Below are 22085 nucleotides of genomic sequence, written 5' to 3'. Positions count from 1 at the left end.
ATGCAGGGGAGTCCCTGAGACCCTGCAGGGCAGAGGTAGAAAAGCCACTTGAGAAAATGTTTTCCTTATTCATGTCCCACCTCCACATTTCATGCACCATCCTCAAGCCTGCAGCGTGTGAGCCTGCCTCCAGATCTTAGCCCTAGCAGTTCCCTCTGCCCTGTCTCTCCCTAGACATGCACAAGCCTCACTGCCTCACTTCTTCGCTCAGACGTGATTCCCAGTGATGTCTACTTCAATTACCTTATGTACCTTTGCACACCACTCCCCACCCCATGCCGTCTGTGTATCTCCCACCCCTGCTTTATTCTTCTCTCTAGAATTTACCGTGTGACTTAGTTGTACGGTTATGCATACGTTTATTATTTGGCTCCCCTGCTAGAATGCAAGCAGGGATTTGTCTGTTTCTCTTCATAGCTATGAACAGTGCCTGACCCTTAGCTGGTGAGCAATAAATATCAGTTGAATGAATGAGTTCATGCACCACCTGTACTTACTTGTTTCCTTTAAATTGTCTAACTTTTGTTACTGAGATATCCACTTTTACCTTCCCCTAAGCAGTAATATTGGAGAAGGCGATGGCACCCCACTCCAGTACTCTTTCCTGGAAAAGCCCATGGACGGAGGAGCCTGGTAGGCTGCAGTCCATGGGGTCGCTAAGAGTCAGACACAAGTGAGCGACTTCACTTTCACTTTTCACTTTCATGCATTGGAGAAGGAAATGGCAACCCACTCCAGTGTTCTTGCCTGGAGGATCCCAGGGACAAGAGCCTGGTGAGCTGCCGTCTACGGGGTCGCAGAGAGTCAGACACGACTGAAGCGACTTAGCAGCAGCAGCACGCAGTAATATACCTTTGATGTGTTTATTATACTCCTTTTCCAATACACATGTGAAATTTATATAACTAGTAAGATGTTAAGTATCAGGGTACCACTTAAATCCTTTTGCTCCTACTTAAGGTATGGGGGTACCACACTCTGGGGATCATTGCTTTCCCAGTGAAGGGGGCAACTTCACTGGGAATCAGAGAAGTCTGATGTCTTCTCTGAAACACATGGACAAAATGAAGCTCAAAGAGGATCAGGAACTAGTCCAACATATCGTCCGTACTGTGACAGAACAGACACTAGAACCAAATTTTCTGACCTCCAGTCTGCTTTCCTTTTGCAGTGTGAGGGACAAGGGGAGGGTGGGGCTGGATGGTTCAGCCTCTCCTCTGGCTGAGGGGAGCCAGATATGCCCGGTAACTGGCGAATGGCATGGGAGGTATTGGTAGCCTTCTGCCCGCTCAGGGCTGCAGGACTACATGCTGAGTGGTGGGAACCTCGGCCACACCTTCCCTCCCAGGAGTCTTGGGTCTGGGGGCCACTCCAAGGGGGCCTGGGCACTCAAATCCAGCAAGAAACAGACCTGGGATTCGAACCTGATTCTCCCCTGCCACAATATGTTAGCTAGAGGTTGACACTAGAGCACCCTTGCTGAGAGGATGCTGGAGTGGGAGGGGTGTCAGGGGGAGGGAAAGGTTGCGCTGTGCCTGACTGTGAACAGAAGAGGGAGAGCAGACCCAGAGATAGCTGAAAGGGGGAAGGAGACAGACAGCAGCCTAGCCTGGGAGAATTGTACAGAGGTAGGTTTGTGCAAAGGCTTAATTTAAATCCCCCTCAGGCGTGCACAGTGTTTTATGCTATAGAAATAATTTCTGCATTTCATTTGCTCAGCAGTGACTCTGCAAAGCAGACATAATCAGCTCTAGTTTCCTGATAAGGAAGCTGAGACCCAGAAGTGAAGTGACGTGCTAAAGGCAACCTTCACAGGACGCTCTTTTGAGCAGGACATGGGAAGGACATGGGAAGGGAACAGGCTGCACCTCTGGTTGGATTTGGTAAAGGAGGGCTGTCTAAGGGAGGGCAGGCAGGCTGAACAGATACAAGAGTGAGAGGGTAGACCACTTAAGATTTCTAGCACCTTCCTCAGCAGAAATGAGTGAACCTGAGACCAAAAGTGAGTTGACAGGGCTAGGGGAGTTGCAGGCAGGTGAGCTGTCTATCCCAGGGCCTGCAGTGAGGATGCCTCCTAGGGAGAAGCAGCAGCGTGCCCACCCTCATCCCCTCCCCCCCCCGCCCCCCGACGGGCTCTGCTCTATAGAGGCTCTGCTCTATAGAGCAGGCTGGGCAGCGAGCTGGGACTGCTGCGTGCTGGGGCCGTCATTATCATTCCTCCAGAGTTTTTTCTCCTCGTTATTTATTTTTCTGTGAGGAAGGAATGTGGGGAATTTACCACAGGGTTACTTGCTTTCGGCAGTGCGGCGGCCTCCTCTATGAGAGGGAAGCAGCAGAGACAGATGGCTGGGGAGGTGGAGGCGGAGGAGGGTCCCGGCTGAATCTGTGGCCCCAGCAGTGGGGCAGTTATGTAACCCACCCGGAGGCCCAGGGAAGATACCACGGTGCTTCTGGGCTCTGAGCATGAGCCTGCTCATGTACACAGCTCCCTGGAACTCAACCTGGACCATCCCAGTCACCATCAGCCTCTGGGCAAGCCTAACGAGGGGATGTATCCCCTTGTCAGAGGTGCTTTCCTCTCCAGCTGTCTTGACTGGGGGTATGAGCGGAGGCGGGGTAGGGGAGTCAGGTGGGGACTGTCTTGAGCTTTCCAGCCTCCACGAGGCTGCCCCATTGCTTGGAATGCTTTCACAACTCAATCTTTTCAGAACTAGGGCATATGCTACCTCCTCCAGGAAGACTTCCCAGATTGCTTCATCCTCATTCCTCTCTCTTTTAGGCTCTATGTTCTCCTGGCACTCAATGGAATATTTTGCCTGTTGGATCTAACACTGCCATTCGAGTTTCATCTCCCTTTTCAGTCACAGGCTTGTTACTACCTCCCTCTTTCCTTTCCCTGCTTCCTCCAGAAATCACTCTGTAGATCGGGGATCTAGGATCTCAAGGAATCTGAGGCCTAGACAAATCTAGAATTCGTCTCCTGGGATGCCTGGTGGAGTAAAATGTGAAGGTGAATTTGGATTGTGGGAGGCCTCCTGGGTGATGACCTCTGCTGAGTCTGGAGAGGATGGGACCAGCTCTGGCCACAGGCTGCCACAGAGCCAAGAAGAAAGGCTATATCTAGGCTTTCCAGGTGGCATTAGTGGTAAAGAACCCGCCTGCCAATGCAGGCAGATGCAAGAGACGTGGGTTCGATCCCTGGCTTGGGAAGATCCCTTGGAAGAGGGAATGGCAACCCACTCCAGTATTCTTGCCTGGAGAATCCCATGTACAGAGTAGCCTGGAGGGCTACAGTCCATGGGGTCACACAGAGTTGGACACAACTGAAGCAACTTGGTATGCCCTGGGCTGGGTGCTGGGGACCCTGAGATAGTCTAGACCCCGCTCAACTCCTGGGAGAGGCACAGGTTGGGGGAAATTCTCTCTCCTCTGCCCTCTCTCACCGCCTTTTTGTCTCCTAGATTAAGTGCTTTCTCTGGAAGGGTAGGGTGCGGTAGTCCTTTCTGTACACTCAAGGCTCCCCGAGCTGGGAAGATGGAGGCTGCAGCAGGAGATGGTTTGGAGATGGGGGCAGGCCTGGCTCAGCAGGGCTCGACTGGGAGGGGGAGCCTGGGTCTGAGCTTGGCTCCCTGGGAACCAACTTTTTCCAGTTTGCTCTGCATCTGGGGCTGAGCTTGCCTCTCTTTAGGTCGCCATGTCCAGGTCCCTGAAAATCTGATTGTGGATGAGTGTTCCAGCTAGTAGAGTAGGTGGAGGAAGGTGGTGGCTCCTAGCCTTCAGCAGAGGAGGACGGCACAGCATCAACCAGCAGAGATCCGTGCCTGTGGCCTACAGGCTTAGCTGCTCACCAAGGCCCATGCCAATCTGACCTGGGTGCCCTCGACTTGGCCCACCCGCCGTGCGCTGCCTGATCCCAGCCCCCTGCCAGCAGGAGATACAGGAGTTGGGCCAGTCCCTGCCTCCTTCTCTTTGGGCATTGGTTCCTTGGCTTTCTCAATCTGTTTGTTTCCTCCAAACCCCCTCCTCTTGGAGGCCCCTGGGCCAGGTGGAGCAGGGCAGGAGCGCTGATCAAGGAGTCTGGATGGATTGATGGAAGCTTCCTGGAGGAAGCAGCAATGGGGCTGGGCCTGGGACAGTAGGTGGGGAGAGTGTGCTTTGTGGGCAGAGCTCTTCAGAAGGAGGGCCCAGGCGTGGAATCAGTCAGACTCCCGGCTCCAGCTCCACTCTGCCTGTCCCTGGCTGCATGGGAGACCTGGGGTGAGTCTGCCAATTCTCTGGTCTTGTTTTCCTCATCCCTAAAACAGCAGTTAGGGGGCCTCCTTTATGAGTTGCCATGAGGATTTAATGAGAGCACACACACTACATACAACTTTGGCTTGGCAGCGTCTGGAGCACCTCACTTGGCTATGGCATCCTCATCGACTTCATCATTTCTGCAAGCCCCCAGGGAAGGTGCAGGGGACAAGGCAGAAGCAGCTGAGACCCTTGCCCCTAGGCTCTTGCGCTCTCTGGGGGAAATCAGACCCAGACCCTGACTGCTGCAAAGCAAGACGTTGGGAGGAGGCAGCATGGCCCATGTGATGGGTCCTGGGCTGGGTGCAGGGCCACCCTAGGTTCGAATCCCACCTCTGCCTCTGACTAGCCATGCCACCTTGAGCAAGTCACTTCACCCCTCTGAGTCCATTTCTCCTCTAATGCAGAGCTGAGGGGACCACTGTCCTCCTGGCTGCTATAAATGAAGGAAAGGCCTGGCATGGGGCATGTGGTGAGCATGCCCTGGAGGAGAACTCTCACTCAAACGAATAGTATACAAAGTGATGAGGTTGTTAAGTGGTGCAGATAAAACCTGGATGGTCTGAGGACTGAATCTATAAAAAGGACAGGAGACAGAGCAGTGTTCTGGGTGGAAGGGTCTGTGCAGACCCATAGCAGAGGCTGGAACTCACAGGGCAGGTGAGGGAAACACACACCTTTGGACTCCCTCTGACCCTTGCTGAGGACACAGGGAGCAGGTGAGCAAGCTCTCGGGCAAGCCCTGACTGCCAGGATGAGGCCTGGCTGCTTGATGCCCCATGTCTTGGAGAGGAGGAGAGAGGCCTGATACAAGTGGAGTCAGGAGGGAGAAAGATGAATCTGGCAGCGTGGGGCGGGTAGATTGGCGGGGGAGAGACTGGAGGCGGAGAGGCCATTTAAAAGGCTGTTGCAAAATCGGTTTTCCTGATAAAGAGCTAGGCTGAGTCATCTGTGGAGGAGAGAAGTCAGATCCAGCTCCTCTGCGTTGCCGTCGATGTAGGATTTTCCTCTTTGTCAGCTGGTCGATGGGCTGCCTTTCCAGGAGGCTTTCAGAATCAAGGCCGGCTCGGCATCCAGCGGGGGCGCAGGACAGCAGGGAGGACCCTGCCAGGGTGAGTAAAGCGAGCCTCGGTGGTTTGGGGTGTGTGATTCAGGGCATAGGGCATCCTTCTCTGGTCTCAGGTCCCCCCTGGGGCATTAAGGGAGAGGCATGCGATGACTTCTGCCAGCCTGTTGATGGCAAGGCTGGAGCTAGGTCTGGGGCTCTCCACTTTTATTCCTATCGTCTCCTGTGCTGGCAGTCCTTCTTACCTTAGTATGAATTATTCCCCTCTGAGAAGAGACCTGGCAGTCTGCCGGGACTCAGTCAGGTTGTGCTCACCAGGACTCTGGCGAGGATGGAGAACTCCCCAGGGAAAGGAGGCTGTGTCATTTCCTCCTTTCAGTAAGGAGGATGTGGGGCAGGGGCTGGCAAGGTAGCCAGGCCATTACTCAGGCCCAGTTCATCTTCCTGCCCCCAGCTGAGGCTGAAGTTGTGCAGCGGCCAGCCATTGGTTCCTTCCTGACCCCACAGGGGGGCAGTTTACCCAGCCTGTTTACCTGTCCCATTGCCAAGACTTCCAGGCAGCCACAATGGGCTGTCTCCAGCCAGTCTCTCTTCCTACCTCTGGCTCCCCGACCCTTTCCACCCTGCTCAGGTCCCGGGCACTCCCATTGACGGCAGCCGTGTGAAGAAGCATTTCCTTGAATTCTCTCTCTGTCGTGACCTTCTGTTCTGGCCTCCGTTCCCCTGCCCCGCCTCCCTCCTTTGGGTCCTTGGTCAAGAGGCCTGATGGTCAGCAGAACAGACAGCTGCCTACAGAAGTGATAGGGGTGAAAGAAAGGGCTTATCGCCGCCTGGGCACAACTTGAATTCAGGTCTCCTGACTCCCCACAGTGCTCTTTCCACTCCACTAGTTTTTTATGTCCTAGCAATCTTTTTCCCCTTAGTAAAAATGAGTTTATCAGCTCTTCTCCTGAGAGGAAGAAGGGAAAGAAAGCATCAGCTGCTCTAGGCAGCTGCATATGCAGAAGAGAGAACACCATGGTGGGTGCAGATTGTCAGATGTGGGAACAGAGGGGCCTGCAGATCAGTATCAGGGAGCACTGGAGTCTCTACCCATACCCCTCCCACCAGAGTCAGGGTCCGGAAGGCAAGGTGGTTAAGAAATGAGATTCAGCAACCAGGCTTGGGAGTTTTGAATCCCAGCTCTGCTATTTACAAGTCATATGACCCTGGGCAGGTTTCTCTGAGCTCTAGTTTCATTTGCAAACTGGGAAGAATAATAGTACTTATTCCTCGTGATTGTTGGTAGGATCGAATGAGATGATGGGTATAAAGTGCATGGCGCAGCACATTATAGCGGGCTGTTGAGGGCTCAGTAATTACAGCAGCCACTGCGATCTTCACTCTAAGGGGTATACTCAGGGCTTCTCGTTCCCCTTCCCCACTTGGGGATTCAACCCTGTCAGACCCAGGTCCCCTGACCCTGGGGCAGCTCTTCCTTGAGTCTGTCCTCATCCCTTCATCTCCTGAAGGCCTGTCTTCAGAACCCCTCATCCATTGTCCAGGGTGGGTCTTTCAAGGACCACCACTGAAGAGGCTGGGAGAAGAGGGAGCTGTTACGACTTTTACAGGTGGCAAGCTGCAGCCAGGAAGACTGGGAGCTCAGCAAGGGGGCTGCCCCTGTGGGCCACAGCCGTCTCTTGTGTCTCTGACGCTGGGGACCACAGTCTTGAACCCAGTTGGCTGGGGCGTCACCAGGGGTGGCAGTTTCCTAGTCTGGGGAATTTGGGGTAGAGCTGCCGCCCCCGATGCCCTGCAGTGGGGGGATCTGAGGTGCCTCTAGTTGGCCCAGCCCCCCATTCTCTCAGCCTTGTTTGTGCAGGGTGGCAAAAGTCATCTGGATTGCTGGCTGGGTCTGGTCCAAGCCTCCTGCCAAATTCCTTTTCCATGGAGTCACTGCGGGCTGGGATGGGGGTACGGGAGCTCCCTTGGAGGCAGGGCTGTCTCACCTCCTGGCCTTTTCTGCTGGGTTCCTCTGGTCTGGGAACAGTAGCATGGGGGAGGGTCCCAGGCTGGCTGGAGGTCAGCAGACCAGGTCCTGGCCCATGGCCTTCCCTTTGACCCTCTCACTCTCTAAGGCCTCCCAGGCCAGCTTATCCCTCAGGGCCCTTCACGCTCTGACACTGGAGCATTTTCTCGCCCTGTGACCCTGAGAACCAGCCTTGGGATAGGACTGAAACAGAGACACAAAGAGAAAAACAAAACAAGCACAGAGACTTGGGAAGGTCTGAATTATACACACACAGAGGCCCTGTCTAGGAGCCTGGCACTGTGGAAGCTGCTGGCTGGAAAGCCTGGTGCTCCCTGGAGTCCTGAAGAGCCAGGGGTGAGCCAGCCCCCGCTGCTTTCCGGCTCTGTGACCTTGGGCATTATCTCTGAGCCTTGGTTTTCTCATCACTAAAAAGTGAATCATAGGGGCTTCCCTGGTGGCTCAGTGGCAAGGAATCCGCCTGCCAGTGTGGGAGACACAGGTTTGATCCCTGATCTGGGAAGATCCCACAGGCCGAGGAGCAACTGAGACCATGCGTTACAACTACCGATCCCGTGCTCTAGATCCTGGGAGCCGCAACTGCTGAGCCCAAATGCCACAACTAGAGAGTAGCCCCTGCTCCCCACAACGAGAGAAAAGCACACGCAGCAACAAAGATTCAGCACAGCCACAGCAACAAAGATTCAGCACAGCCAAAAATAAACAAATAAAATGATTTTTTTTAAGTGAATGATAGTAATTTGTGCTTCATAGAATCGTTTCAGGAATTAAATAAGATAGTATGTGTGAAGTCTGGGTGCACAGTAAGAGCCCAGTCAGTGTGAGCTACGATGGCTGCAGCTGTGTCATAAGAGCCGCTGGTGGGCCCAGGGATGTTTATCCTGACCGTGCCCTGTGGGATGGGACTTGTGGCTGAGTCTCTGCAGGGCTGTAAGTTGGAAAGAGAAAGCACTTTATCTGTGTGGCGGTGGAGGGCAGAGCCATGTCAAGAGGTGGGAGTTAATATGACTTTAGAGCTGGAGAATGTTAATTAGTAGAAGGCGCATCCTTAGGGTAGTGAGCACCCTGTCAGTTGAGTGTGTAAGGCTTGGACACTCAGGGACGTGGTTTCAGGGGTGCAGGAATTGTTTGGGGAGGTAGGCACGGTGACAGCTCTCCCTGAGATTCTGAGGTTCTGTGATCACTTGGGGCAGTGATCCCCTGCCTGCCATCACCCTGGAATCCCCTGCTGTGTGACCAATAGAGAGTCATATCCCCTCAGGACTATGATCTGTGGAATGAATCTCCTTTGCTAGAAGCAGCTCTGACCCCTTCCAGGGAGTCATGTGGGGTCACCAACTGCCAGGTCCATTCCAGGGAAGCATGGGCCCTCTGTCCTGTCTACTTGGGCTGAATGACAACAACCCCCCCACCCCCCGGCATCTGTGACCTCATCGTAGCCTCCAAACCCTAATGTCAGGGCTTTTATTGCCTTCTCAATTAAGGAAACTGGCTCCGAGAGGAGCAGTCACTTGCTGAGGTCACACAGCTAGCAAATAGCAGAGGCCTGGTTTCTGAGCAGAGCAGAGGAGAGGGACATCGCATGAGCTAAGCAACTCCTCCTGTGTGGCTGGCCTGCCCCTACCTAAGTTACCCCTGGGAAGCAGCCTGGCTCAACCTTCAAAGCTGTCACCTTTTATCAATGCGGTGATCCAGGCAGGAGAGGAGCTCTACCACAAGCAAACAGGTATCAGGGGGCAGGCTGAGTTATAGCTGTTCTGCAAGGTGGGCGCAGGTGTGTATGGTGGGGAGCCAGGTGGTGATGGGAGGAAGGAAGGAGGAGGTTGGGGCCAGAGAGCCTGTGGTCCCGTGAACTGGCGGTCAGCAGTCACTGTGCTCCGTGTGGGCCTTCCCTGGTGTGAGCTCCACCTTGAGTCATCTCCAGACCTTGATTTCTTCATCTATAAAATGGGGGTGATAGTGAAAAAGCTCCTTTGTAAGGGCCCTTCCAGCTCTGAAAGCCCATGAATTCTGAGCTTTGCTGGCAAGATGCCTAGGAAAACTGTCCCGGGAGACCCACTCAGCATGTCACAGCCAGTGCTAATGAGGGCAAGGTAGGAGGGAGGGCAGGGTCAGATTCCTCAAGAACTAATTAGCTCCCTCGGTGGGGGGGGTGACAAAGGGAGCAATTTTCCCAGCCACCGACTGAGCTGCTAGCCCTGGCCACAGGCTGTCCCATCCATCTGTGCACAGGTCCATTTGTTCATGTGTCCATTTCTTCATTCCTTACTCAATAAACACAACAACACTGACTGTGTGCCAGCTGGGCACTGGTGATAGAAAGAGGAATGGTCGCCTGTGGTGAACTTACAGATTAAGAGGGCCTGACCCCACCTGATCCCTGACCTCAGGCCCCAGACTGAACCCTGACTCCCACCGACTCTGTCCCCTGTATGTCCCAAGAGGGACCTCTGGGACAAGCAGGCAGCCTGAGCATGTGCTGTGGCCCAGAGAGAACTGGTTCTGACTCCAGCCTTGCCACCCTTTGCTGTGTGATCTTGGGTGAGTTACTTACAAGCCTCTGGACCTCATTTTCCACTTCTGTAAAATAGGGGTTCCTAGGGTTCTTGTGAAGATAAGATGAGGTAATGTGCTGTTCTAGTATAGTCACTGCTGAAATTAGCCCAACGTATTACCTTTATAATATTAGAGTGTGAGAATTTTTAAATGATTGTTTAAATGAAAATAGGAAGAAATTTTTCAAGGACTTATAAGAAACCATTAACAGTTGCTACCTGATTTGTGATATGGAGCACTTTTTTCACCATATACCTTTTTATGTTTTTAATTTTTTTTAGTTCATGTAAATGTATCACCTATTCTAAAAAGGGGACACGTTAGTATTAACAGATGACTATACTCTGAAAGTATAAAGGGCCCAAAGAGATGCAGAGAAGATGTCCTGTCAGTTCACTCATGCAGATAGTGATGCTTACTAAGTGCTCACTTTTTGCCAGGCACTATTCTAGGGGCCAGGGTTAGGGGATGAACAAGTCAAGCAAGGTCATTTCCCCCTTAGAGCTTATGTTCTAGGCAGGGAGATAGATAATAGCCAAGGAAACTTGTAAAGAAGATAATACTGAATTGTGTTGAAAGCTATGAAGAAAACAAAGAGATGAGTTAGGAAAGGGTAGGGCTGATTATAGAGGAAGACCTCTCCAGAGAGGTGAGTCCTGAGTGATAAGAAGGAACATGGAATGCTCCCTGGGAAAAGATCATCCCCAGTAGAGGGAACCACAAGTGCAAAGGCCCTGGGGCAGGAACAAATTTGTCATTTTCAAGAACCAGAATGTCAACCTGGGCAGAGCCCAGTGAGAGAGAAGAGTGGCATACGATGCATCCAGGATGTAGTAGGGCCTTGACTGCTGCGGTGAGGCATTCTTGCTGAGTCTGGGAAAGTGCCGCGTCAACAACCTTCAGGGGGAATCCAAACAAGGGGTCGGTGCATACTGAAAGGGTAGTCTGGGAAGGTTTTACATGGTTGGTGGCATTTGAGTTGGGCCATGACGGTTGGGTCAGGGATCTTTATGAGGAGAGGAGGTTCTAGGAAACGGTGAGTAAAGATCAAATTCCAGAGGAAAAGGCCATCTGTAGTTGGGGAGCACAAGTGACCATCTGTCTGTCTGTGTACCGCTGTGGCTCTGCAATCCCATGTGCTAATTGGGCCTCTGTCCCTCCCGCAGCGCTGGGCCGGAGTACTAGCCTCACCGAGAAGGATCTAAAAGAGGCCAAGGCGAGGAGCCAGCAGATCGCAGCCCAGCTGACCACCCCTCCCAGCTCCAACTCCCGCGGAGTCCAGCTCTTCAACAGGCGTCGGCAGAGGGTGAATGAGTTCACCTTGGAGAGCCACGGCCAGAGGGGACCGAAGTCTAGCCAGGAGCCCCTCAGAGTGCCCCCTGCCAGCCCCACAGGCCATGCCCCGGGGCTCAGCCTGAGTCCCACCTCGCTGCCTGAGCCAGGCCCTCTGAGAAACCCCGCCTGCCAGAGCACTGACACAGGGGTCCCCAGTCACAGCATGGAGGGCTGCTCGGAGGAGGCCAGCCTGCTCCGGCACCTGGAGAAGATGGCCAGCGAGGAAGAGGAGGTACCACTTGTGGTTTATCTAAAGGAGAATGCAGCCCTGCTGACGGCCAATGGGCTCCACCTGTCCCAGAACAGAGAAGCCCAGCAGAGTCCCCCAACCCCACCTCCAGAGGAGGTCCACAGCCCGGCCACAGATGCCAACCAAAACCTTCCCTCGGCCAGCACCACGCTCATCATGCCAGCTTCTAACGGCAACCACAACCCGCCAGCCACAGATGTCAACCAGAACCTATCGGCAGCCGTCACCCCGCAGAGCCTGCCGCTCTCCAGCGTCCAACAGAATTCTTCCGAGGCGCAGGTCCCTCCGAATGACACAGTGCCAGATTTCAAACCCAGCACCCCGTGTGCCGGTGGGCAAACCCAGGAGTCAGCCGCGGAGGTGAGATCCAGCACGCTCCTAATTGATAAGGTATCAGCTCCACCTACCGCCACCAGCACCTTCTCTAGAGAAGTTACTCCCATCTCCAGCTCCAGGCCCCTGGGCCCAGATTTCATGTCCAGCTCCCTGCTCATTGACGTCCAGCTTGGAGCCCCAGCCGTGTCCACAGAGCAAGAGATGTCCGGGCGGACAGCCGCCACCACGCCCACCAAACTGTACAGCGAGGTCCACCTCACGCTGGCCAAGCCTCCATCCGTGGTCAACAGGACGGCCAGGCCCTTTGGGATCCAGGCGCCGGGCAGCACCGGTCAGATGGAGCGAAGCCCCATGGTAGAGAGACGACATCGTGGGGAGAAGGTCCCTGCCCCCCAGCCCTCCAGTGTGGCAGACAGGAGCCCCCGGCCACAGAGACACGTAATGTCCCACAGCCCCATGCTGGAGAGGAGGCCCGTGGCACAGCGAAGCCCCGCCTTGGAGAGACGCCCCGTGGGAAACTTCACCCCACCGCCCACCTATGCTGAGACCTTGTCCACAGCCCCCCTGACTTCCCGGGTTAGGTCTCCCCCGTCTTATTCTGCCCTGTACCCCAGCTCCGACCCCAAGCCTTCTCATCTAAAGGGCCAAGCTGTCCCTGCCAGCAAGACAGGCATTTTGGAGGAGTCGATGGCCCGCAGGGGCAGCCGGAAATCCATGTTCACCTTCGTGGAGAAGCCCAAGGTGACCCCGAATCCAGACCTGCTGGACCTGGTACAGACGGCTGATGAGAAGCGCAGGCAGAGGGACCAGGGAGAGGCAGGCCTGGAGGAGGAGCCCTTCGCCCTTGGGGCCGAGGCCTCCAACTTCCAGCAGGAGCCCGCACCCCGGGACAGGGCCAGCCCTGCTGACGCCGAGGAGACCGTCCCCGAGTGGGCCTCTTGCCTCAAGTCACCGCGCATCCAGGCCAAGCCAAAGCCCAAACCCAACCAGAACCTCTCAGAGGCCTCGGGGAAGGGGGCTGAGCTCTACGCCCGCCGCCAGTCCCGGATGGAGAAGTACGTCATCGAGTCTTCAGGCCACGCTGAGCTGGCCCGCTGCCCGTCACCCACCATGTCCCTGCCTTCATCCTGGAAGTACTCCACCAACGCGCCTGGCGGCACCTTCCGAGTGGCCTCCCGGAGCCCGGCCCGGACCCCACCTGCCTCGCTCTTCCACGGCTACCTGCCCGAGAATGGGGTCCTGCGTCCAGAGCCCACCAAGCAGCCGCCCTACCAAATGCGGCCCTCGCTCTTTGTCCTCTCACCCATTAAAGAACCTGCCAAGGCCTCGCCCAGAGCCGCCTCGCCCGCCAAGCCCAGCTCCCTGGACCTGGTGCCCAACCTGCCCAAGGCGGCTCTCCCACCGTCACCTGCCCTGCCTCGGCCCTCCCGCTCCTACACCGCCGCTGGCCAGGACGGCCTCCAGCCCACCACCGTGAGCCCCACCTACAGCAGTGATATCTCGCCCGCGTCACCCTCCAGGGCGTGGTCTCCCCGAGCCAAGCAAGCCCCCAGGCCCTCCTTCTCCACCCGGAATGCGGGGATCGAGGCTCAGGTGTGGAAGCCATCCTTCTGCTTCAAGTAACGGACCCTGCAGGGATCCCACTGCCTGTCTGAGCCCCTGTCCGGGGACCGGATGGAGAGCAGGAAGTGGCACGGGGCTGAGTCAGGAGTACGGGGACTCAGGGCTGACGCTGCCACCAGCTAGGTTTGCGCCGTATGGGCAAGTCACCTCCCCTCTCTGAGCTATCGCTGCCCCTTCCCTCCCTCGAGGTGGCTGGACTCCACGTCTGAGAGATCTGAAGTCAGCTACCAGTGGGGAGAAGGGTCACGGAGAGAGGACCACTTGGCTGGCCCTAGTGAGACTGGGGGCTTCTTCACCTGGCTTTTGTGAGCTGTAGGGCTGCCAGCGTCTTGCTGAGGAAAGGCCTAGAGGGGCCCTAACAGGGGCTTCTGCAGCACACAGAGCCTGCCCTTGCGGTGGGACCGGCCAGCCCAGGGCCTGCCGCCCCAGTGGGCTGCCCTCGCCGTGGCCCCGGCTCCGGCCTCTTTCTGCCTGTTGCTGGACTCTCACCTGCTCGGGTCTGTCTCTTCCACCTCTGCCTTCCGGACACTGTTTTCTCTCCGCTGCTTCAGAGACCTCTGCCTCGGCCTCCACACTATCTCCTCTCCCGGGTTCTTCTGGATGAGGACTCAGCCCACCACAGCTGGCTGACGCTTTTCTTCCTGCCCCTCTGCTCAGCTGCCTTCACGCCCTCTCCGAACATCTGGCTCTGCTTTCTAGACAGCTTATGCAGTTCATCCCAGACTTCAGTCCTGGTTCCACCTGGCTTGCCCTCACTCTTCTGGGGTGTGGGAGGTCCCCAGGGATCCCCGAGAGAAAGCCCAGGAGAAGGCTCTGCAGAGGTGGGTGTGTAGCAGGGAGAGGGTCCCTAGAAATAGATCCATTGGCTGTTTTGGTTTCACCCTCGGCCCAGATCTGCACGGCTGAAAGAAACCATCCACATGCCACAGAAAGGGGCCCCAAGGAGAGAGGCATCTCGGCCTCCCGTTTGCTGTGTGACTTTGGTCAAGTCACTTTCCCTTCCTGGGCCTCAGCTTTCTCATAAACACAATGAGGGCCCTCCTAGCTGTGACCGTCTGTGAGGAATGAGAGGACAGGACAGGCTGTTACTTTGGGAGAAAGGTCCTGTAAGTGACAAGAGAGTCCCCTGGGAAGAGAGGGGAAGGAAATTAGGACTAAGGTGTCCTAGGACAGATGGGAAGTAGATGTCTGTAAGGGCGTCCGAGGAGGATGTGGCTGGGGAGGCCAGGAAATCAGAAGTTTAGGCTCAGGTTCAGGATTGCCTGGAGACAGACCGTGGGAACACAGCAAGGACTGGGGCAGGAGCACGGCAGCCCAGGGAGGGGACAGAGGAGACCTTGAGGTCTGGAGGAAAAGGCTGGGACTTAGATCTGGATTCTAAAATATGGCCTCCATGTGTATCTTTAGGTCTCGGTTTCCCCCTTCATACTGTGAGGGTTTTGAGTCAGGTAGCCTGAGATCCTTCCCATCTCTGACACCTTTGATGTGCTGCGGCCCCCCAAAACCACGTTTCGTGAGGGCGAGAGAATATAGACGCAAGAGGCAGAATTCAGATGGAAGCCTCCCCAAACCGGGGGCTGAGCACCACCCACTATCTCTTTCCTAGCCCTATTTCTGGGCTCCCCAGCGGAGCAAGGGGTGGTGGAGGCGGTGCCCGTGCTGGGCTGAGCCTGCAGTTTTCGTGAGCTCTCAGCTCGTCTCCATGGGAACAGGGGGTGCCTTCCCAGTGAGTTCATTCTGCCCGGAACGTGGGGGCATGCGTGGGGAAGTCAGGAGTGAGCTCAGCTCCTTCATGCCAAGCCCCTCCCAGGACAGAGTGAAGCCCGTGTTCCGGACCCCTGCTCCCTTCGACACCCGAAGGCCAGCAATGGAAGAGCCCACCCTCTGTCCTGCAGTTCCTTCGGCCAGGCTGTTTGAGCTCTGCCCTCAACTTTGTTTTCTCTCCTGTTCTCAATACACTCTGCCTCAAATCTGTCTTGCTTCTTCTTTTCTTCCACACTCACGGGCTGGTGGTCTGGGCCCTCTCCCTCCTCCCCGACTCTGGCCTGGGAACTGTGGTGAGAGTCCGCATGCTGCCTGCATCTGCTGAGTGTCTGGATCTGCTGTGGGTACAGATGTGTGCTGGCTTGGCAGTAAGGGCTGCCTTCTCTCTTCCCCCAGTCAGCTCTCAGGGAACCAGAAACCCTTGGAAGACACATTCTGTTTTCTCCTTCCTTTGGAGTTTGGCCAAAAAGCCTGTAGATGGGAAAAACCCACGCCCCTTATGGTCTGGATTTATTTGAATTCTTTATAAGTGCCTTTAGCCAAAGCATGTACACTTTTCTTCCCCCTTAGTTTCTCCCAGCATCCCACTCTCCCATTATCTAAATCTGGGAGCTTCTCAGTCATCACTGCATATAATAAGTTTCTGCCCCTCATGGAGCCAAACTGCCATCGGGAGCCAGAAAAAATGGGTTCCAGCCTCAGATCTGCACCTGACTCCTTGTGTGACCTTAGACAACCCCTAGGCCCCAGTCTCCCCTTCCACACAAGGAGAGGATTACAGAAGCTGTGGGCTAGCTGGCTGTCTTTGGTCTCTGATATTCCTCTTTGCTCCACTCATGCCCACCTCACACACATGCCCTACTTTGGGACTGGTGCTGGGTTAAGTGGGTGCTCCTTTCTGAACTTTCACCCATGTGCATTTCCAGGAAGCTCTGGGGTATATGATGAATTGAGATCTTTTTCAGAAAGTGAGTAATTCTGATTCCCTGCAGCATTTTTGTATTATACACTCCCCCCAACCAGGGTGCACATGCCCACGGACACACACACACACACATACACACGCACACACACAGAGTCAGTACCCAGACAGGGCAGTTGTGATGAGGTCAGGCCTTGGCCCAATGCCAAAAGATGAGGAGCTGCTCACCACTTCCCCCAACATTCCAACCCACACATTCTGAGAAGTAAGTTCTGTTACTCCTTCCACTTGCTGGCCCTAGCCTTTCCCTTGAAGCCACCAAAGGCAAAAGCAGTCCTTAGAGGTGTCAGACAGTTATCACAGCTCCTCCTGCCGCAGCCTGCTCTTCTCCTGGCTGAAAGCCCTGGTTCCTCTGCCTTAGTGCTTGTTGATGGACTTGGATCATGAACTCTTGGCCCCACTTCCCACAGCCTGGCTGATTGAAAGATTCCTGAGATGGCTCACAGACAGCAGCTCGCACTGTCTCTGGCTCATATACACACAACTGTGACCCTGGAGTAAAAGGGGTGGAGTCCATGCTGAGCTTTAACTTTCCTACTTGATGATTGGAGCCTTGGATGTCCCCAGGAGGTCCCTAACATTACCAATCCCATGAAAACTCTTTAGACTGTGATACATTACTCTTTAGGTTAAAAGTTTCCATTTCTGAGTCTGGGCCAATCTAGTAGCTGCTGCATTGTTTGGAGAAGACAAATAATTTATCGCTTCCTTTTGATGGAGAGAAATGAGATTCTGACTGGATGAGAGGTTGACTGGTTAGGCTGTGAAAGTTCACTGATTGGATGAGAGAATGGAGCTTATGAGTGGTTCTAGATTTTGATTGGATAGGAGACACTGAACAGACCAGCTAGTTCTGGACTCAGAGATGACTGCTGGTTAATTTGGATTGGATTGCAGATTGATTGGACTGGCTTTTGCTGAAATCTGATTGGCTAAACAGATGGATGGTTTAGTATAGTAGTCCTCAACCTTTTTGGTACCAAGGACTGGTTTTGTGGATGACAATTTTTCCACCAGGTGGGAAAGGGTGGGGGTGGGATATGGCTTTGGGATGATTCAAGGGCAGTAGGGTTCATGCTCTTATGAGAATCTAATGCTTCTGCTGATCTGACAAGAGGCAGATCTCAGGGGGTAACGTGAGCAATGGGGGGAGGGGGGTGACTGTAAATACAGATGAGGCTGGCTTGCTGGCCACTCATCTCCTGCTGTGTGGCCTAGTTCCTAACAGGCCACAGACCAGTACCAGTCCATGACTCAGGGGTCGGCGACCCCTGATTTAGCAGATACATGCTGGACATGGGTCCCCAAGATCTGTATTCTCAAACCAGTTCAAACTACTTAAGCCCACCTGCAGCTTTTGAGCAGCAGTCAGTCACACACACATTTCCTGGTGGGGCAGAATACACCAGAAAGCTATTTACACCTCTGAACTTCCTTTTCATCACTGTAAAATGGCTTGTGATAATACCGGCTACCTCACCAGACGGTTGTGAGGATCTGATGAGAGAGGAAGGATGAGAACAAACTTTGTAGACTGGAAAGTCCCCAAGGAGGTAGGAAGCAGGTATGATTGTGTAGAGCAGAGCAGTGCTTTATAACCTCAAAGAGGGTCACCAACTTGGCCTCACCAAATCCACTCTCCCCTACCCCATGCTGGCAAGAGGTCCAGGGAAGGGAGCAAAGACCCAACTTTCTTTTATGCTTTATCTGTTAGTAGGAACTTACATGATCAAGGATCCAAGGAGCAACTAGCAGGTGACCATGGCAATACAACAGGGGGATTGGGACTGAGAAGGCCTTTCCCTAAGTCCAGTCTTAGAAATAATGATCAATATTTTTGGTTTTAATTTTTTAAATAGATAGCATATCCATACGGTTCAAAACCTTAAACTTATATAAAAAGTAGTACATTAAAAGTCATTCCCACCCCTGTGGCTGTGTACCCTGCCCAGTTCACCCTACTTCCCAACAGAGACCCACTCTGGTTAGTTTCATGTATATCCTTTCAAGTGTGTCTTTATGGTAACTAACATCTGTTGCACACTTAACCTCTTCTAGCAAATCTTATCATACTGTGATATTCTTTTACATAAGTTATCTCATTTACTTCTCACAACAACCCTCTAGGGTACAGGCTGACATTATACTCCCATTTCACAGAGGAGGAAACTGAAGCCCAGGGGCTTCCAGTTGCTTCTGTTGCTGAAGCAATTTGACCAAGTTCATTCATTAAACAAAAGGGTCTATCTCCTAAGAGAGCGATCTTAAACCACCCGGCTCTCTGTGACGCACAGGAGCAAGCAGCGTGGGCTCTTTCAAGCATCTGAAAAATGAAAATTGGGGCACCTGCATTTTACTGCAGTCACTGCTAACTTCAGTCCAAAACCCCGGTATAGAGGAGCCCAGCACTAACGCCTGCCCCCAACCTCTCTGCTCTCTCCCCAGGACCGCCGGGAGAGCTTGCCCACCTCCCCGCCCTGGACGCCCGGCGCATCCCGGCCCCCCAGCAGTCTGGATGGCTGGGTGAGCCCGGGGCCCTGGGAGCCGGGCCGTGGGAGCAGCATGAGCAGCCCCCCGCCGCTGCCACCGCCGCCGCCCATGTCCCCCTCGTGGAGTGAGCGCTCTGTATCCCCGCTGCGATATGAGACGGAGGCGCGGCCCCCCAGCCGCCAGCTGCAGGCGCTTCTGGCTAGAAACATCATCAACGCGGCCCGGCGCAAGAGCGCCTCCCCGCGGCCAGCGGGCGCCGAGAGCCTTCGGCCCTTCTCCCCGCCGAGGGTGGCGGCACTGCCGCCGCCGCCGCCGCCGCCGCCGCCGCCGCCACCGCGCATGCGCTCGCCACAGCCTGCCCGTCCCGGTCCGGCCGCGGCCGCCGGGGCCACGTTCGCTCCGATCCCCAGGAGCCCGCTGCCCGCACCGCCTAGGCCCTTCCCCTACCGCCGCTCGCCCACGGACTCCGATGTGTCCCTCGACTCCGAGGACTCCGGGGCTAAATCACCCGGCATCCTCGGCTACAACATCTGTCCCCGCGGGTGGAACGGCAGCCTGAGGCTCAAGCGTGGCAGCCTCCCCACCGAGGCCTCCTGCACCACCTAATAAGCCTTCCCCGCCCGCACCCCATCCCTGCCTTGGGAGGGCCGTGCGGGAAAAAGTGTCATCGGGCTTGGGAGATCCCAGCACCATGTCCCCAAGGGGTCTGGCTACTTTGACAGCCCCAGAGATCAGGAGTCAGCGGGAGAGAGCTCTGGCTTTGGGGGTGGGGTGATGATCCAAGTTTGGGTTCTAGCCCTTGCTCTATGGAAAGACCTTTCCAATGCTCCTCAGCTTTCCCATCTGTTTAATAGAGCTTTGGCCAAGGCAATCTCAAACCTCTAAATTCCCCCTTTTATTAATACACACATGCAGGGCATTGTATGTATGGCCCCCTAAACTTGCTGCACTGCAAGATTCCATACTCCTCTCCCACCTTCCTGGCTCTGATCTCTGGAGTCTGGCGAATGAGGGGGTGTGTTCCGAGGATCCTATGCCTGAGTTGCCTGTCCAAGTCCTGGCTTGACCATCCGCCTCCCTGGCACCAAGTCTCAGGGAGCAGCTGTTTTCCATCTCTTCCCAGACAGGCTCTATTTTTACCATGATGACCTTTAGAGAGGGTCTCCCAGGCCAGCTCAAGGTGTCCGGCTGGCCTCTCTGGAGAGAAGAAGCAGGAAAATTCCTCCTCTCAGATCCCTCTCATGTTTTCTCCATCCCAGTTCAGACTGCCTGGGACATCTGTAGCCAGAGAAGAATTGTAAGGCGATATTTCCCCCAGGCCCAGGACTTGGGCCTCCAGGAATGCTATAGGTGTCTGCAACTCATCTGTCCCTTCTGGGCCCTTTCATGGCAGACTCTGGGCTCAGAAGTGAGCTGGGGAGAAAACAGTTTGACCTGGAGCAATTTGTTATCCTCTGGCTTTACTTGATAGCCCTGAGTTTGAGGTTGCCCACTTGGAAGGAGGGAGGCAAAGAGCTGTTCTGGGCAGTATGCAAGCCATGGCAAGGATGCAGAGAGGAGATTCTAGTAGGGAATGAATTGGCTCAGACGACCTCTGAGGGCTCTTCCTGTCCTGAAATGCATTCCATAGTATTAGGAAGGAAGGGAGAGGAAGTGGTCCTGGAGGACTGGCTGGGCAGATGAGTCTGGGAGGGTGAGTGAGGGGTTAGACCAGAGTCTGCCTGTGTTTCTAGTTCCTTAGGAATTACCCCCACTCTTCAGGCTCAGCATCTGTATTGTGCCCAGATGAGTAGGCACTGTTCTGCCTCATCTCTTTCCTATCACACTCTGGGCTAGCCAGTGTCTGGTGCCCAGTAACAGTGGGCAGCCTGGCTGCAGGCCCTGGTCTGTCCCTTAAGCTGTAGTGACTCTGATTGGGAACCCCAGAAGGGACACAGAGAGGAATGTGCCTCTGTCCTATAGTTTCCAGAGCTGACTCATGGTGCCCTCTAGAGGTTTAAAATATCAGTTTCAAGATCCTAAGGGTGGGGGTGGGGGCTGGAACTGGCTGAGGATCCGAGGTATGTATGTGAAAGGATACCAGGATGTTGCTAAAGGTGAGGGACAGAGCGTGATTTGGGGGTTTTGGGGTAGACTTACCCCACCCCTCAGGTTTATATTAGACCTGGAACCCCTTAGTGAGGCTAGGGCAATCTGGGGTCAGGATGGGAGAGAGAATCAGGGGGAGATGCTTTGGAATAAAGGACTGATCCCAGAGGATTCCTCAGGCCTAAAGATTGGGAACATAGGCTCTGGTGGTAGGATGTTGAGAGGGTGCTCCAGCTTGTCAGTGATGAGTGATCATATTACTGAAGTCCCCACCTGCTTCAGGGACCCTTGTAGCATGGGGCTAAGGGCCTCTTTCAGAGAAAAGACACTATTAGGTTACAGTTAATGCAGTGGCACAGAAAAATCCACTTGTACCTGCATTTCCCACAAAGAGCCAGCAGGAGGCAGCCTTGGGAAGCTGCAGTTCTGTCTGGCTGTTCTCTCCCTGTCACCGCCTTTTCCCCTAGTCCTCTTCTCTAACCCACTAGAAATTGCCTGTGTCCTGCCTTTTGCCTCCTGTAGAATTCAGCTCTGGCCCTCAATAAATGCTTCTTGCATTCTTCTGTCTCTTGTGTCATTTTCAGTTATGTCTAAAGCTCTTCTCTTTCCCCCAACCATGGAACAGTCCGTGGGATGTGGGGTGAATGAGAATGTTTGATACACAAGGGATGGGTGCTTGGAAAGTAGCAACCCTGAGAGAGATGAGGAACAAAGATAACACTCTGGGCCACAGAAGAAGTCCCTGGGTTGAAGTTCTGGTCCTATCACCTACTAGCTGAGTGACCCTGGGTAAACCCACTCCTTCTCCAGGCCCTAGCATCCCTATCTGTATAAGGAATGAGTGGGGCGAAGGGATGTCTCAAGGTGGTATCGCCTGGGCCCTGACCACAGGACACTGTCACTGCAGTGGTCAGGGCCAGGCTGCACCAGGGCCCAGCATTCTAGGGCTGCTCCCTGACGATGGGCTTCAGGCAGGAGGAGGAGCCCCTACAAGAGGTAACATCAGAGTCCAGGCAACCCTAGAGAGCTCAGGACCCACACCATTAGCAGTGCTCCTCTTCTGATGGGGCGTCCTTTGCCCAGAGAAGGGGATCATGGCTCTTCTCACAGGTGAGGCCAAGCCTGCCCTCGGGACATCCCTCACCTTCCTCTAACAGGGACAGAGCAAAGGACTCTGAGGGTCAGGAAGCTGCATTCAGGCGATCCACAGCACAGTCCAGGCTTCTTAAGAGAGATGCCCTTGGACAACCTATCTGGCACACAGGTACAGAAG

The 22085-nt window shown here is 54.6% G+C and overlaps 1 protein-coding gene across 2 annotated transcripts in view; it reads left to right on the top strand.

Annotated features, from left to right (window-relative positions):
* SYNPO (synaptopodin) overlaps positions 1–21379 on the top strand; it is a 56841-nt gene extending 35462 nt beyond the window's left edge. Inside the window, exons 1-3 of one of the 2 annotated variants that reach the window (XM_043464954.1) lie at positions 5230–5405; positions 11111–13458; positions 18680–21379. In XM_043464954.1, coding sequence (XP_043320889.1) covers positions 11443–13458; positions 18680–19330 — 2667 coding nt within the window. In that variant the 5' untranslated portion in view covers positions 5230–5405; positions 11111–11442 and the 3' untranslated portion in view covers positions 19331–21379. Of the gene's footprint in view, positions 1–5229; positions 5406–11110; positions 13459–18679 lie in introns of those variants that run through there. The other variant, XM_043464953.1, reaches the window with a different exon arrangement.
* Positions 21380–22085: the final 706 nt, after the last annotated feature.

The sequence above is a fragment of the Cervus canadensis genome, chromosome 4 (genome assembly GCF_019320065.1).
Source record: "Cervus canadensis isolate Bull #8, Minnesota chromosome 4, ASM1932006v1, whole genome shotgun sequence".
NCBI classification, from domain to species: Eukaryota; Metazoa; Chordata; class Mammalia; order Artiodactyla; family Cervidae; genus Cervus; species Cervus canadensis.
This window is presented reverse-complemented; position numbering and strand designations above follow the sequence as displayed.